Source organism: Colossoma macropomum, unplaced genomic scaffold, assembly GCF_904425465.1.
Source record: "Colossoma macropomum unplaced genomic scaffold, Colossoma_macropomum, whole genome shotgun sequence".
Classification (NCBI taxonomy): Eukaryota; Metazoa; Chordata; class Actinopteri; order Characiformes; family Serrasalmidae; genus Colossoma; species Colossoma macropomum.
In genome coordinates, this window is record NW_023494795.1 from 7,046,645 (window position 1) to 7,063,950 (window position 17,306).

At 39.1% G+C, this 17,306-nt stretch overlaps 1 protein-coding gene across 2 annotated transcripts in view; it reads right to left on the minus strand.

Annotated features, from left to right (window-relative positions):
- Positions 1–17,306, minus strand: part of LOC118815286 (CD2-associated protein) — a 97,148-nt gene that overhangs the window by 62,447 nt on the left and 17,395 nt on the right. Inside the window, exon 1 of one of the 2 annotated variants that reach the window (XM_036581305.1) lies at positions 1,652–1,744. In XM_036581305.1, coding sequence (XP_036437198.1) covers positions 1,652–1,666 — 15 coding nt within the window. In that variant the 5' untranslated portion in view covers positions 1,667–1,744. Of the gene's footprint in view, positions 1–1,651; positions 1,745–4,408; positions 4,570–17,306 lie in introns of those variants that run through there. The other variant, XM_036581304.1, reaches the window with a different exon arrangement.

Consider the following 17,306-nt stretch of genomic DNA (forward strand, 5'->3'; position numbering starts at 1 on the left):
AAAACGCTGTTTTGCCAGAATCGTCACGAGTACCCCAATAAAATGCATTTCGCTGATGTCGGAAGAAAACCTTGTATCTCCAAAATGGTAACTTCACAGGAGAAGGAAAAAACCTACTTTACTTTCAATGTAAGTCAATGGAACCAGACGTTTTCCCAAGTCATTTTGGGTCATTTATTTTAGTACATTCATCATTAAATTTACACACAATGTAAAGGGTAACAGGTATATTCAAATTGTCAAAACCTGAAAAACAACAAATGGAGATATGACGTTTTCTTCCCACAGCAGTGATTTGTAACTACTAATAAAGTCAATTAACCTCTTCAACTCCTTGAGACCACCGGTGGCTCCAAAACGCACTTCGTCATATTCCTCATAACTTTCATATTTCATAAGCTACATTCAGAAGGTGGGGGTCGTATGAGAGCTGTAACTGTCTTCTTTCCAGTCAAATAGATGGGTGATGTAATTTTAAACCCTTATAATAAAAGAAGCTGAACTCACAATGTTTTGTCTACTGAAAGTCGACCCGTTTTTCCACAAATCTGGACTATAAACTATAAACAGATGGCGTCTCTTCAGTGATCTGCTCTGTAAAAATTATTTTTATAAAATAATACAAAGAGTGTCTAAGATTTTTGGCTTTCAGCAGTAAATTGTAAGCATATAGCAATATGTGTGATCATAAAACACATGTTCTGTTAATTTGAGGGGAGCTTTTACAAAAAAAAAAAATAAAATAAAATAAAAAATTACATTTACTTCATGCAGTTACTGAATAATTTGCCTTACGATTTGTTCATGTAAATTCAGATGGAAAAACCAAAATATACCCTGGAGAATAAGAGGTTTTGACTACCGTTTCACAGCAGTTTTAGCAGATACTCACTGCATTTTCTCTAGATCCTCACATGGATGGTTTTACATCATATCTAACAAGAAACTGTCTTGATGTTAAACTGTTAAACAATTAAACTCTGCTGCATGCTGAGAATGCATCTGTTTGAGGAAGAGTCTCCCGGTCATCAGACAGGCATTAAGTCAGTAGGGAAAAAAAAGAAAGCATGTGGCACAAAGGCCTCGGCTTCCTGGAGCCCCACCAGAGAATGGGGGTTGCCACAAGCTACATCCGCTGAAAACTTCCTGTCCGCTCTGCTGAATGAGCACTTGTGTAGCCTGTCTACTTCCTGCTAAAAAGAACTGATTTAAGGCCAGCCTTCCTGATCTTGGAATGTGTCGTCACGGAGAAAGAGAGGTTTAAATTCAATAACAGAAGACTACAGCAATGCTAGAAAAACCTAGATACAGGAACCCTTGAGGTAAGACAAAAAGATATAGTTACCATCAACAAGTCTATCCAATCGGTAAAGACGGATTTCTAAATTTTCCTCATTCCTAATTCCTTTGCCTTAACATTGTACAAAGTCCAAGCTCTTCAAACGCTAATGTTCTTTCTCGACTGCTCCACCTTAGAACTGGGGAATGATACAGAGCAATTACACCTGAGATGAAGCAAAACAATAGACCAAAAGAAAGAAGGATCTGTCCACACCCTCAAACAAAACATTCGAAATATGCATTAAAACCAGACACAATATGGCAACGTTTGCCTACCTGGTCTTAAATCATCAGAGTTTACGTCTCTTACCTCCTCGCTATCCATGGCTTTCTGTGAGAATCTCTATCTCAGCTCAGAGCTGATAATCAAAACTTCGAACTCCATCCGGGAGCAAAGTTCAGTTTGGAGAGCTAAGAACTACCCATGTTGCAACACAGCACTGGTAATGAGGAGTAAGAGGGCAATGACTCGAGGGAGTAACGGCTCGTGAATTACAATTCACTTCATGACCTACAGTATCAAAAATGAGCTCCCTGCCATGACGCTGTCTTTTAAACAAGTCAAACAAGCTGCTTTGAAAAAACGACTCATAATTTAAGAAGATTACATATAATTAAACTCCCCATCCCAAACAACCCAAGAGTGATTTACAAGCCACAGGCCGTAAGCTCACATGGTAAGACGCAAACATAGGCCAAATTTTTCGCATAGCTGTGAGGTTTTCAGGTCAGTGCATGTTACACCCTCAATTCACACTTTAGTGAAAAGTGTCTTCTGAACAGAAAGCCATTAAAACAAAATAACCTCTATGTACCTTGTGATATGGACCCTAAGGGCAAAGTGCAATCTTCACTGAAAGTGTCAATCACTTCTAAACTCTACAGACATTTAAATCTATGAGCACTGTAAAACGCCAGGAGTTGAGAAGATATGAGCAGCAAAATGTTGAGCCTTTAGCTGTTATGATCAGTATTAACACGATATGGGAGTCAAATCCGGCCAAAAAAGAAATTAAAATTGAAACAAAATTTAAATTCAAACCTCTTTTTGCCATTTCTTTTTCCAAATGTCTGCGCAAATATCCTGCCAAATTTGAAAATGAAATAAAACAGCTGCATTTGCAATTTCATTTTTTTACATGAGCACGAGTCATTAGTGACAAAAATAAAAATATAATTAATAGCTAATAATAAATTTAAAACAGCTATTTGTCATTTCATTTTAGTCATTATTCTGGTATTTCATGGTCGTATCTAAAATGGAAAAGCTAATAGAGAAAAGAAAATCCAAGCTTCAAAGGCTTTGCCTTTTCTTCATGAAATGCATAATACATGTCAAAACTAAGATCAAAATGCTTTTTTGTGTTTTTATGGTCTTATTTAGTTTTCATAGCAATCGGCTGCATATCTGACAAAATCTCTGATTACCTGAATGTCAAATAATTGGTATGTTACTCAATTACTAATCGGATGAGAAATATTCCGGTTCAGTTTTTTTTACCCCTTCAATCCAATCAGAGTCTTTTGATATTGAGTATCTGCTGACATAAAGTCAGATCTGATATATTTCTGTGGATCATAATCACCTCAAGTTAATAACTGTTATTTAATGAAGTGCTATAAACTAGACGCCAAAACTTAAACCAATGCTTTACTTACAGTATTTTAGAAACATGAAATTAGGACATGGTAAAAAAAACATGGAAGTGTTATTAAATGATAAGCTGTAATTTTCTGTTTATTGGAATTTTTGTCATACAAATACAGGGTGATTCAAAAAGATTCATCCAATTTCAAAATGATTTATTTCACTTGTAAATCGTTACAGAACAATGCAGTGAACTGTAAATGGTTTAAATGAGCAAAAAGTTTATTATGTAATTGTACAAGGTCTCAGTATGAACCTCCTCCAGCTGTACAGACAACATCAACACCATAGTCAAATTCATCCCATACTGGATTGAGCATGTCGGGTGTCGCTGCACTCACGGCTCTTTCAGTGCGATTTCGGAGATCATCCAGTGTTGTGGAACCAACGGCGAACGCTCTGAGCTGTTGGAGCTTCACTGCCCACGAAAATCACACTGCACAGTTATGACGGATTCACTCTTATTGAAGTGGAGAACGCAGAACGCTTTCTGCTCAGGGGTCTCATCTCCTCTCAGACTGAAGGGAGCCATCTTCCACTGACAGTCAGAAACTCTACGACCCCCCTCTTTCAATTAGTATGTGATTGGTTCCTAGGCACCTCACGGTTGTAAAAATATGGCGCTTTAAAATCGGACGAATCTTTTTGAATCACCCTGTACTATGCATAGGTGTTAAAATAGTGAGATTTTATTATTGCTTTCAAATATGAGACATTCTGGTTGTTAGTTTCTTTTATAAGTTTGTTCTCAATGCTTTACAGATTTCTCTCTTTTCATGAATCAATTACAGCTCTATTTGTCATTGAAAATATCTTCATTTTTACAGGTTCTTAAATGAAACTTGTAAGAAGTATGTTTTATCATAAAATCATTTTATACATGCATCTTAAAAAATATATGAATGAACACTAGCGTACACCAGGCTAGCAATTAATGCTACAGTGAAATCACTTTCAGTATATGCATAATGTGACACTGAACTGATATGCTTTGTGTGTTTAACATGAACTTATGATCTCATGTTCATCTTCATTTTTATATCTGCTTAAAGGTATAGACTCTTAACTGATTTGTTTGTTTGTCTATTTATGTGAAATAGTGTATGAATATGCTTCCAAAATGTTCCACGTGCGAACTGTCTGTTTTTTTTCTCTTCCTTACCCTTTCTGGACCTCCATATCCAAGAAAAACAAGCCCTAAATTACTGAGATTACAGATAATGAAAAACTGTCATCACTAAAGTCAGGATAGGAAGTAATCGAGAGCAGCTTTCCCCAAAAGACAGATAATATAGAGAATAAAACAAGCTCTATGATAATCAGCTCATTTAATTCATGACCATAATCAATGTCTTTATGTGAGAAGAAGATCCTTCTTTCAGTTGCAGGTATGAACTGAAATAACTGTGCAAGTTCTACCTTCACAAAGTTGTCTGGGAAAAGGCCTCTTCGTCCATTCAGGTCACCTTCCATCCATCCCTCCTCCTCGATGCGTCTCACGTTCTTGATTACATCTCCTAGCTTGAGTGTCAACTCATCTTCATGGGCGGCTTGATACTCATATTCCACCACCACTTCAACTAGAGAGAGAGAAAGGAGAGAAATAGGTTTAATCCAGAATTTCCACATCAGAAATCATCCATTTCGTCCTTAACGAGAACGGCTTCTGTGAACATCACCTTGGCACAAAAAGGAGGAGCATGAAAACTGATACTTTATCTTCTTGAAGCACCACACACATCCTCACTGCCAAATAAATTAACCCTTGTGTGGTGTTGAAGTGTTTGTAAGTCAGTGGTCTGGTGGGCCCACCGGATTATTGTCTGTTTAAATCAATACAGCCATAACAATTTATCTAAAAGAGTCCAGTACCAATATGTACCAGATGTTTAAAATATCAAAAAAGTGTCCAGAGTAGGGTTCTCCTTTAGCAGCTGTAGCCAGTCAGCAGCCTGTCCATGTTGTCCACCTTCACACACACACACACACACACACACACTAACAGCAGGCCATGTAGGAGGAGAACAGAGTGAAGGACACAGCACCTCCACACTTTTACTCCCCGCAGGTTCACCCAACACCACATGTGTAATATAAATGTGTGGGGGGTGAACAGAGTGAAGACACTGAAAATGGGTTATTTTATATGTTCTTCCCAGAAAACGAGCAAAGGCCAAGAATCTGAGGTTGAAATAATAATAAATCGCATCATTTTTCTTTTGTAAAACATTAAAAGTGGGTCCCACAGACCTGAACACCACACAAGGGTTAATTACAGATCAAGCTTCTGATTCAATTTCTCATCCTTTGGGACATAAATTAACCCTAGGCTCCAAAACAACCCAGAAAGACTCAATAAGTCTAATCGCTTTTTAACCATTACAGATTTGTGACTGACTATAATGTAAACAGTTGTGCTTCGATGGAAAATTAGGATTTCACTGCACTGTATTTTCAGAAAAAAAGATTCTTAGAAGTTTCGAAATTGCTTGTATGATATGATTGAAACAATCTGATTAATAATCTGACAAGATCATCAATGCTTGAAAGACAGTTCTAAGAGTGCACATCTTAAATGGAAATTGCAATTCAATTAGAAAGAGCTGCATTTTTATTTCAGTCTTTAACAGGGCTCAATAATGGGGTGTCTGGCCGGTGTTTCTCTCTCTCTCCCCTTTGTTTGTCCCGTATGTCTCCTCCCTCGGTTGGTTCCCCTCTCTTCTATAGGTTGGTTCCGGTGTCAGTCATCATTAGAGGCTCGACGTCCACCACTCAATGACTAACCATCGCGCGAGTTCTGGCTGGAGGAGGGACCTGAGCTTTAAAAGCAGCCCGGCAAAGCTCGTCGAGAGGCCTGCGTCCGCCCTGTTTCGTGTGCTCCTGGTCTTTGTACTTTCTTTTGTTAAGTCACGCTGGCTTTGTTGCCCAGCTGCTTTTCATCTGTCTTTTCTATTTCTCTCTCATACGCTGCTGTGCTTTCTTGGGGTTCTGGACTGGTTAGATGGGCACACTTATACATTTTACACCACCTAGCAGCCCAGCGTACAGACAGATTAGGTAAGGGGCGGGTGCCAATCCTTGTATTTATGTTTTGGTATAGGTAAGATCAGTGTAGATATCTCTTTGTTTTGTTCTTAGGTGTGAACTTAACCTAAAGAGCTGGGGTAGTGTTTTCTTTTAGCGCCGTCCACGTCCAGAATCTCGTTCACTCAAGCAGCAAGTATAACTGCCGTTTTGTAAATACTGTTAATAATGTAAACAATCTAATGTTTGGAGGTCTCACTGTGATCCTAGCGTGATTGTACTTTACCCTAGCGTGCATTAAATGGTAAAATAAAAAAATTAATAAATAAAAAGCAGAAACCATTTTGTATCTTGCTCCTTCCTGGTTCGTGCTCCAAATGTCACCTTTTACATCACGTTTCTGGCCCCTTTATCCCCTAGATTTGCCTGTGGGGTCGTAACAATGATCAAAACTGCTGTCTTAAGTTTTAAGAGGAGAAATTCAACCTAATAAAAGGGCTTCTGAACTGTCTGTAGTTGAGTTAGACCAATCGGAAGCAGCCGAATAGCCATGTGCTGTGTACATGACAATTCAATCACAACTAGCTGGCAATGTGGGACACTACATTCAGTGCTCGAGCCTCAAGCCAGAAAAAAATGGATATGCAGATCTTCCCCAAAAAAGAAAAAAAAAAAAAGCCTGGACTGTAGTTTATAGAAAATAATCACAATTTAAGACGCAGTTACAAAGACTTCAGAAAAAGCACAGTTAGACATTTTCCCAAAATTGTTCATCCCTACGAGGAACTCATGTTTACAAGCAATGCAACCAATGGCCAGATAGTCACAGAGTCACAGATATCCTTCAGGTCTTTTAAAGGCCTCTTTACCAACCAGAGTATCAGTCTGATCATTTTCTTCCTTGTTCAATTTAAAATCTGCATACATCATATAATGTGCCATTTTGGTAATTAATGGTAATTTGGTACTTAGTTTCACTCCAAAATGCTGTATATTCATTTGTAACAATTTTGGGTATAATAAGTGTTTGAAAAGAAAAACAGCTGACAAATTGGAAAATCTATATTATATTATTTCTCTAATCAAGGTTATATTAATGATAATACAGTACTGGTATTTTCTGAATGTGTAAAGCCCACTCCCAACAACATATATATAAATGAAAGCATATATTTTCAACCTTTTCAACTCCTTGAGACCACCGGTGGATCCAAAACGCACTTTGTCATATTCTTCATAACTTTCATATTTCATAAGCTTCATTCTAAAGGTGGGGGTCGTATGAGAGCTGTAACTGTCTTCTTTCCAGTCAAATAGATGGGTGATGTAATTTTAAACCGTTATAATAAAAGAAGCTGAACTCACAATTTTTTTTATCTACTGAAAGTCGACCCATTTTTCCACAAATCTGGGCTATAAACTATAAACAGATGGCGTCTCTTCAGTGATCTGCTCTGTAAAAATTACTTTTATAAAATAATACAAAGAGCGTCAAAGATTTTTGGCTTTCAGCAGTAAATTGTAAGCATATAGCAATATGTGTGATCATAAAACATGTTCTGTTAATTTGAGGGGAGCTTTTACAAAAAATAAATAAATAAATAAAATAAAAATGTACATTTATTTCATGCAGCTACTGAATAATTTGCCTTTCGATTTGGTCACGTGAATTCAGATGGAAAAACCAAAATATACCCTGGTCAATAAGAGGTTAAAGTGGTCTATACGGCATTTCACAAGAAAACCCTTCCATTTTTAAAATGAGGCAGATTGGACGATTCTTCTAATTTGTTTAAGGGCAGCAAAGTCTAAGTGATCACTTCAGACTATCTTTATTATCAATTTATTATAAAGCAAAACTCCGCACTCTTATATAGACTCTAAAACGCTTTTTAGCCCATGTTACATTGTAATGCTTAAAAAAAAATAAATAAAAGAAAATAAAAAAAATAAAAGTATGGAATATTTACTTACTGCCCAAGCTGGTCTAATATACTTTATCACACTTTAAAATACTATTTTTTTTAGCCTATGTTACATTGTGATCGTAAAAAAAAAAAAAGTAAAGTCTGAAATATTTACTTGCTGAAGCTGGTGTGAATCCTTCTGCACAGGGCTTTTATTCTGACACACTGCGTTACACTTTGTTTAGAGAGGCTTTTATTTATTTTGGCCACGTTGGAGCACTTTGTAAAGAAATACACAGTGAATATCACGTTTGCAAAGAAACACTTCTTACATCTCCTTAAACAAACAGGGTTGCCTGTTATGTAATCAGTCCTAATTACTATTTTATATGTAGAGCATTCAGTGTGGATTTGATGGATATTCGGATGACACCCAGCAGTGATCAAACATCACCACTTGAGCCGCTCTCTGAGCAAAAACACAGTCAAGTGACTTTCTGCAACACAGACGTGATCCTGAAATTAGGTCAGCTCATTAAGCACCACTGGATAATCATAAAATATACAAATAATAACATTAAAAATAAGTCGGGCATAAAACATAAAACGTTTCATTTCCTTTGCTTTAAAAAACTGACTTACATATCCAGAACGTCCAAACTCAACCTCACATTCCTCCTCATCATTACTGTGGACTGAAACACACACAGACACAAACAGACAGACTCTTTCTCTCTCTCCAATCGGGTTTTAGTCATACACGGTAGCAGAATGCCACAAACAGATTTTTTTTTTCTGCTATCCAGTCATATTCATTCACAACGCAGCAACGCACACACAAACAAGTCATCATTCTGGGTCAGATCGGGTCCTCGGCAACAGAGCCATGAACCACAGTGCCTTAGGAGGGAGCTAAATCTGGCAACAACAGACGCGGGCTGGAGAAGACTCTGATTGGTAGTACTCGCCTCAGCAATGGCTACTGACGGAGGTTATTTACACAGCGATGCCACTGATAACACACAGTCAGTTCCAGGGCGAAGCCAACAGTTAAACGACCTGTCTGAGATAAAACGGTATGATTCAACGGAAGCAGTTTCGGTTACGTCTACGGGTGCAACAGTGCACAAAGGATACAGTCACTGGGTACCACCACAAAACAGTGCAATAACAAGCCCTCATATACACTCATATACACTCGCAACTAGGGCTGTTATGGTTTGAAGCTCTCACGTGATGATAACACACACACAAATATATATGTTTATATATTTATTTATTAATTTATTTATATATATATATATATATATATATATATACACATATAAAAAAAATGTATGAGGTTACGCAATCAATAAAAATGGATGTGGTTTAAAATGAAAAGAACAATTATGAAATATGAACATCACCAGTCACACGTTCAAGATATGATATTAGAATATCATATATCAGCTAGAAAAGTGTGAGTGAAGGGGGGTGGGATTCTTTACAGCTGCGGCTGGCTGGCCGTGTACAGCCCCAAGCCAAACAGCTAAAGTCACTAACTTCTTTGCATTAATATCACTTGATTATTAGCTAATTATGCTAAAACATGCATAAAAAGCATACACAGCAGTGAACTCAGCTTCTTTCAGAATGACTGAGTTGCGAAAGAGATGTTGGCTCTTGTTGTTTGGTTTATTTATGGCCCACAGTGCCATGTTTTTCACTAGTTTGTTATCTGCGTGTGTTTGATTAATACATTTTTTTTTAGGAAAAAAAAAAACATTATTAACACTTAAAATGATATTTCAAGTACTATTTCTGGACTATTGGACTATTTCTACCATTAATCATTAAAGTCCCAAACAATGTTCAGGGCAGCTCATACATACACACACACACTCCCACTCTACACTGAAGTTTTCATGGACTCCTAACTACTACTACTATTACTACTATTAATATTAGTAGTATAATAATTTTGTAGGTAGTTTGACCAGAGGAGGATGGGTCCCCCCATGTGAGCCTTGGTTCCTCCCAAGGTTTCTTCCCCAGCTCTGAGGGAGTTTTTCCTGGCTTGCTCACCTGGAGGATTTACATTTCATGTTAAAACTTTGTCTTTAATGGATTTCTGTGAAGCTGCTTTGTGACATCAGTTGTAAAAAGCGTTATACAAATAAATTTGACTTGACCTGACACTATATAAATAAAATACAGTGTGTGTGTGTGTGTGTGTGTGTGTGTGTGTGTGTGTGTGTGTGTGTGTGTGTATTATTACAAATTTTTTTTAATCTGATGGGAAACATAATTTGCCAGCACACCATGCAAAAACAGCAATTCATAATTTGTCTTTTTCATACTGCTCAAATAGTCCTTTCTTATCCTGTCAATACCACAGTGATCCCTCTGCAGTAGTCAGAGCTTCGGGCTAATGACGAGGCTACGTTGGTTTCCTATTTGCCAGCTTCTTATTAAAATTTCTGTCCACCTTAAATAGTGCTGCAGTCACATTTTGGCACCTAAAAAATAGAATAAGGAGCTGCTGAATAAGACATTATCCTCAGCTTTGTGTGATAATGCCAGTTAATCAAGCAGTGCAGCCCAAACTCTTTTCCTATTGCTCTGGATTGCTGGCTGGCATGTTTCCACTGCATTTACTCCTGAGAATAAATGTGTGTTTTGGGAAGTGAGCTGGCCGTCCAGAGCAGAGTTGAGCACATGCTCGAGTACAAAGAGTTTTGAGTGGCTTAAAAGTCCTGGTCATACAGAATCTGAAACGTGGTAACCTCCTCGCTCAATGACGAGAGCTGATCAAAAAGCTGCTTTCTGCACCTGCAAAACAGCAACAAAACCCTTCAGGAGCAAAGCTGAAACAAACTACATGCTTGACGAAATTTGAACATCCTTCTTCTAGATGATGTACATTCATATATGCTGGTAAAGTGACTCCATGTAAAAAACAAAAACAATAAAACAAACTGTTTGCTCTGCTGCTTTTTGGTCAATATTAGACATTTATTCAATAGTTGCAGCCCTAATAAAGCCTCTTGCACTACTGCACTAATGTGTATATATATATATATATATAAAAACTACGCATCACTGTTGTTGGAAGAAATAGGAGAAGGAAAAAAACTACTTTAATTTTGATATAAATGTAATGGAACCAGACCTTTGGGGTCATTTTGGGTCATTTCGTTTAATCCATTCATCCTGAAATTTTCAAATTATGTCAAAAACTGAAAAAAACACCAAAAACGGAGATTCGAGGTTTTCTTCCGACAACAGCGAGATATATATATATATATACACACACATACACACACACACACACACACCTGCACACATAGCGAGAGCTGGAAAATACTCCAATATAAACTGGCAGCCGACTTCAAATTATAAAACAAGTTAAAAATCGTGTAACGTCGGCCCGGCTTTATTAGCACATGATAAAAATACAAGCTGAGACTGGACCTGTGCTGTTACTGGACACAACAACTGCTTCAAAAAATCTTCTTATAACATTATATTACGAACAGTGGCCACTTCAGAAACATTGTCCTGTGTCTGCCCAAAATATTCATGTTCTTCTTTGCATGCCGGCAGTTTACTCACAGCAGTCAGCGACAGGCAGAAATCAGAATAAACTCACACTGCCAAATGTACGAAATAAATCAATATTATAACACTGAGGAGCCTCCTTACTAATATACTAATTAAAATTCTAACTAACTAATACTCCCCTCATAGGTCACTATGCTAGCAATCCTTCAAAATTACTTAACATATATTAGCGGTGAAGTGACACAGAGCCGTACCCCTTTTGTGGTCATCTGAACTTCGCACAACCCACATCAATATAAAGCACAGCATATCAAAGCTGTGTTGTGGCAATAACCTGGCAATACAACACATATCGAGTCAATATATTGCTTTATACAACAGTTAGTTCCGGCCACGCGAGCTGATTGGTTGAGAAGTGTTCTAACGTTTTTTATACAAACACCGTGTCACTCCGCTGAGACGCCGTTGCTAAGCAACGACTTTGACAGCTGTAGGAGACGCTCAAGCCCTTTGAACGTTTTTACTTCTTACTTTGTGCACAAACAGAAAACGGACACCTTTAAGATCACATCTGACCGACAGCCGATTTGGTCAGACTCTGAAGATGAGACGACACTAAATTCCCAAACTGTCGTCACCACTGAGCAGCTTTTCAGTCGGCAGCTGTGACAGAAGAACAGCTGAACAACCTGGAATCAGCCAGAAATGAACCCAACACCATTCGCCAAACTAAATGGGCTGTAAGATGCTTTACAGACTGGCTGGAACAAAACAACATTAATACTGATCTGGCAAAAACTGACAAAACTGAGCTAAACTTGATATTGCAGCAGTTTTATGGCTCAGTCTGATTTGGTCAGACTACACGTTTGGCGAATGGTATTCAGTTCATGAATGATATATGTGGATAATGCCAAGTCCACTTCCCTCTGAATTATTGGGCAGAGCAAAACAAATCCCAGCCAAGGCCATGAGAAAGCTCCCACTGCTCTCTGCGAGGTCTCGCTCGATCAATACGTGTCAGTGAGCAATACTGTCCCACTCATTCCAAGCTTTCAGTCCACTGTGTGGTTAGATGACCCTGTTCTGTTAGCTCTGCTGCTGGACAGGATTTGTGCGCACTGCTGCTGCTGCTGCTGTCTGATTTCAACATTAATCACCTCATCACCTCACTGTTTACACTGTAGGGCTACTGAACTCTGCTGAAACAAACAAACAAAGAAGAAATCTCTCTGACCCGAAGTGATTCAAATCTGTCATTAATGTGACGAACCGGCGTCCTGAAATGACCCTCATGAGCTCATCCTACTCAGTAACGTCACGTGAATGAATCACGTTCATCATCAGCACAAACTAACGAGCAGAACGAGCTTCGCTGTGAAGATAATTAACTCTGATCAGCTCTCAGCTTCATTATTAGAGCGAGACGAAGGAGAAAAAGCTGAGAAGTGTTGCTTTTCCACCGTTGACAGGCTTTAACGTCTGTTCGGCCCTGCTGCCATGGTAACGTTGAATGACGGCGCACGCGCAGTGGAAAAAAAGCACATGAATTCCGATCTGAGCGTCTCATTAAGGTCACATTGCTACGAATCGGATACATATCCGATCTAGGACATATGAAAGTGGCTCACGTCGGATTTGAAAAGGTCAGATTTGTGTCCACACAGCCCTGAAAACATCAGATCTGAGTCACATTAGGGCAAAATAATCGGATTAGTGCCACTTCAGCCTGGTAATGTGAACGTAGCTTGATTCTCTGTTTTGCTTGTGATGATGAGTTTTACTGCTCTAAATCAAATCCACCTGATTCTCACATTCAGATACTACCGCAGGCTTAAACAGGCATGTTATGTTTAAGCAATGGAACATGAGAGGGAGTGCGTTATCGCGAAATAACATCACGGCTGTGATTTGGTCGCAAGCATGAGCCGAGGGCGAATATGCAATTTTAACAAAGGTTTTCATTAAAACGGTTAAAGCATATACACTAAAAATAGAACGGAAAGTAGGTCAAAGCTGCTGCGGACTGCGTGCATTTGTTTGGGGTGGGAGGGATATAATCAATAACCAAGATTTAGTTGACTAGAATATATATTTTAGGCCTAGTGCCTTCCTAACATCAGCTGGAGCAGCTAGCTGGGTCAGTGATCTAGCTGCACTAGCTCTGTCCTAGGCATCATACTCACATTCAGACACTCGTGTTGTGGAGCAGAACAGTTTAACATCACATACTTGCATGCAAATACAAGCAAAACAGTCTCTGAATTGTTAGCCTGTACATTTCCTCCTTCCCGCACTGACACACTATGAATTTCAGTGATTTCAGTATTCAAATGCTGACACGGTTAACTGAGCAGTCGAGTACCTATGCATTTTCCTAACTGGCATCACAGAGAAAGATACCATGTATTTGTGAAGGGTCACAAATGCAATAAAATAAAGAAATTTTAATCACAACAGTCCAGTAACGTCTATACATGCTCTTTCTGGAGTATATTTCAGAGTAAATGTCCTTTTGAAATATCATTCAAGTCTGTTAAATGCAGAAAATTTAACTTTTAAAGCAACTATCTGCAAATACAGACATGATTCTGATATTTTTGTGCATCTCTTTTTAAAACTAATGGAATATTTCAGATTGGGGTGCACTGATACCATGTTTTCGGACCGAGTCTGATACCATACTGAGTGAACTACTCAGAATGAAGTAGTTGTTAGCGTAAATGAGCGCAATGTACCTTAACAGCTAAATCATTAAACTCTAGCTGATTTTGCATTAGCAAGCTATGCTACATTAGATACCTTGGAACGAGAAGCGCTGCAGTGGAGAACAGCGTGTTCACGTCAGGAGTGTTTCTGTGCAGCTGTAAGTAAAGTATGTTTCATAGTTTTGAGCCTCGATCTGTCTGGTAGCAAAGGTCGACTTTTCCCACTGTTTTGCTAGGCTGCGTGTCTCCAGCCGGACTGGGGAAGCGGTCATGAATGTGTTTGCAAACAAGCTAAAATCACACAGTGGAGGTCTGGTAGGAATTTGCCAAGGCAGAATTCTTAACCCTTGTGTGGTGTTGGTGTGTTTGTTACTCAGTGGTCTGGTGGACCCACTTTTTTATAATACAGCCATAACAATTTATGTAAAAATACCAGATGTTTAAAATATCACAAGCGTCCAGTGTAGGGTTCTCCTTTAGCAGCTGTAGCCAGTCAGCAGCCTGTCCATGTTGTCCACCCTCACACACACACACACACACACTAACAGCAGGCCATGTAGGAGGAGAACAGAGTGAAGGACACAGCACCTCCACACTTTTACTCCCCGCAGGTTCACCCAACACCACATGTGTAATATAAATGTGTGGGGGGTGAACAGAGTGAAGACACTGAAAATGGGTTATTTTATATGTTCTTCACAGAAAATGAGCAAAGACCAAGAATCTGAGGTTGAAGTAATAATAAATCACATTGTTTTTTCTTTTGGTAAACACTGAAAAATGGGTCCCACAGACCTGAACACCACACAAGGGTTAAAGTGGTCGGTTTGTGTCCGACCTCCACAGAGTCAGTAACACTGTGTGAGCAGAGCCTCCTTCACTGCCAGGTTGGGTCGTTTGTTTATTAGCGTGGCAGTTTACAGTCGGCTCACGTCGTACGCTACCAACGGTTATCGGAATGCTGGTATCGTGAATTTTTATGAGTACGAGTAAATGAGCATGGTATCAGACCGATACCTGATACCACTACTGGTATCGATACATCCCTGATTTCAGATATATCCCTATTTCAGTCAGGTTTGCTGACTCACTCAGGTTTTTCTGTCCTCATCAAACCCAACTGTATCTGGTCAAACAACAACGTTGCAGCTTATACTGCTGCCAATTGGAGCTTGTTAGGTTCAGCGTCACTCAGAGATGAGGACCAAAACCGAGTCATACTGCTGTACTATCCATCAATAATCAAAAATCTTCGTTCCCAAGTTTGGTACTTCTTGTGAATTTTATTACTTCTTGTTAACAACCTTACCGGAAAAAAGGCAACAAATCCATAGCTCAACTCAGCCCATCATCAACTTACCCTGGCACTGGTTCCTTGAAACACACAGGGCGAAAACAGAGAACAGAGAACAGAGAACAGCCACAGCTCCAAAGTCTGGCTGTACTTCTCAGAACTAGATGACGACATGACCAGATGTTTTAAAGTGGTAACTGGCAAGTCTTGCATTATATTAAACCTAATGAAACATGGCACAACACACTGGATTAACCTCCACCAAGAAAACTACAGTTTTAGTGGAGGAGAAGGATGCAGATGTTATCCTCATCACCACCATGCATGGGAAATCTTTCCCACTTCTGCAAGTGAAAAAATAGCTAAGGTCTTATTTTGTTAGCACTCAGAACTTGACGTTGGGGCCTAAAATGCAATTCAACCGAAAAGCCAAGGTCTTGCCTCGTCATCAGAAATCCCAGCTGGTCACAAATAAGTTTTTTGAAGACTTCCCACATGAGTTTAACAGACTGTAATAATTGCATATGTGAGAAAATAGCAGAGAATTAAACAGACTAAAGTTAAAAAAAGCTCAGCCTTTTTTACAGGGAGATTCACTTGAAAGAGGCCCCAAATATTCTGTTGTAGCTCCCGTTAGGATGAAGCAATCTGGACCAAAAAAATACGCTACATATCTTGACGTATGTGTAATTGATTGCATTACATGTGATGCTGGAAGTGATCATTTTCTGCCAGACACACAAAGGGGTACGGGGGTATGCACCCGGAAGTTGCAAACGGAGGTTAAACGTCGCAGCGACTGTCCGGCATCCACCTCATCACTCCGACGCTGGGGCATCCCGGCTTGTTCGAAGCTCCATATACCGAGGAGCACACTGAACCTTGTTTCGTACAGATTGCTTCGTCCTAGAGACAGTTATTACGGAATATTCGGGGCCTCTTTCAAGTGAATCTCCCTGTAGCACCAGTACTCTTACTAGCTTCTAATTAGTGAACTTGGCTACTTTAAGGTGCTCCAGGTAGTCAACTGCGCACACAGCCTGTATAATCTCCTATAAAAGCACTGACAATGATGGAGCAGCTGCACATGAGTCTAAGGTCACCATGCACAATGCCAAGTGTCAGCTAGAGGGGTTTAAAGCCCCCCAGCATTGGTTCTCTGGAGTGATGGAGCTCTATGGAATTTCTTTGGGATGACTTAAGAGTCGAGTTCACAAATAATCATACTACATTATCTAAAATCTGGAACTAGCTTTCTCTGGCCTCAACCCATCCTCCAACTGAGCCTGAGCAACAAGAACTCACATTTATATCACAATACCTGCAATAACAGTGATATCATGATATCCCAAAACAATTATATCAACCACAATAATACGATTTATTAGAATAATTAGATGTATTATTTTTTTAATATTGCTATTTTAACTAAAACTATTACATTAAGCTCTCCAAAGTTACTTTTTTACTACTGATTCATGGTAACTTCTTAACTTCATAACGGTGAGGTTCTGAGGTTAAGTAGTAACCTGGTATCAGTGGTAAAAATAACTTTGAGACAGTTAGGCTTTGTTCATTCAGCAGGTAAAAGTGGCCCAAATCTGATCTTTTTCTTCATATGTGACACACAGTGTTTTCACATATAGTTCGTTTTAAAAGAACCGAACCGAGTTCCGTTAAAGTGAACCCGGAAGGGAACCAACTGCAAGTGACCTCAGTTCTTTTTGTGTTCACAATGTAAGTGAACTCTAAAGAGGACTCAGTCTTCTTTCTGGTCCATTGAGATCTCAGGGCGTTTTCACACTTGGGCCGTTTCAGCATCTGAAGTGGACTCAGAC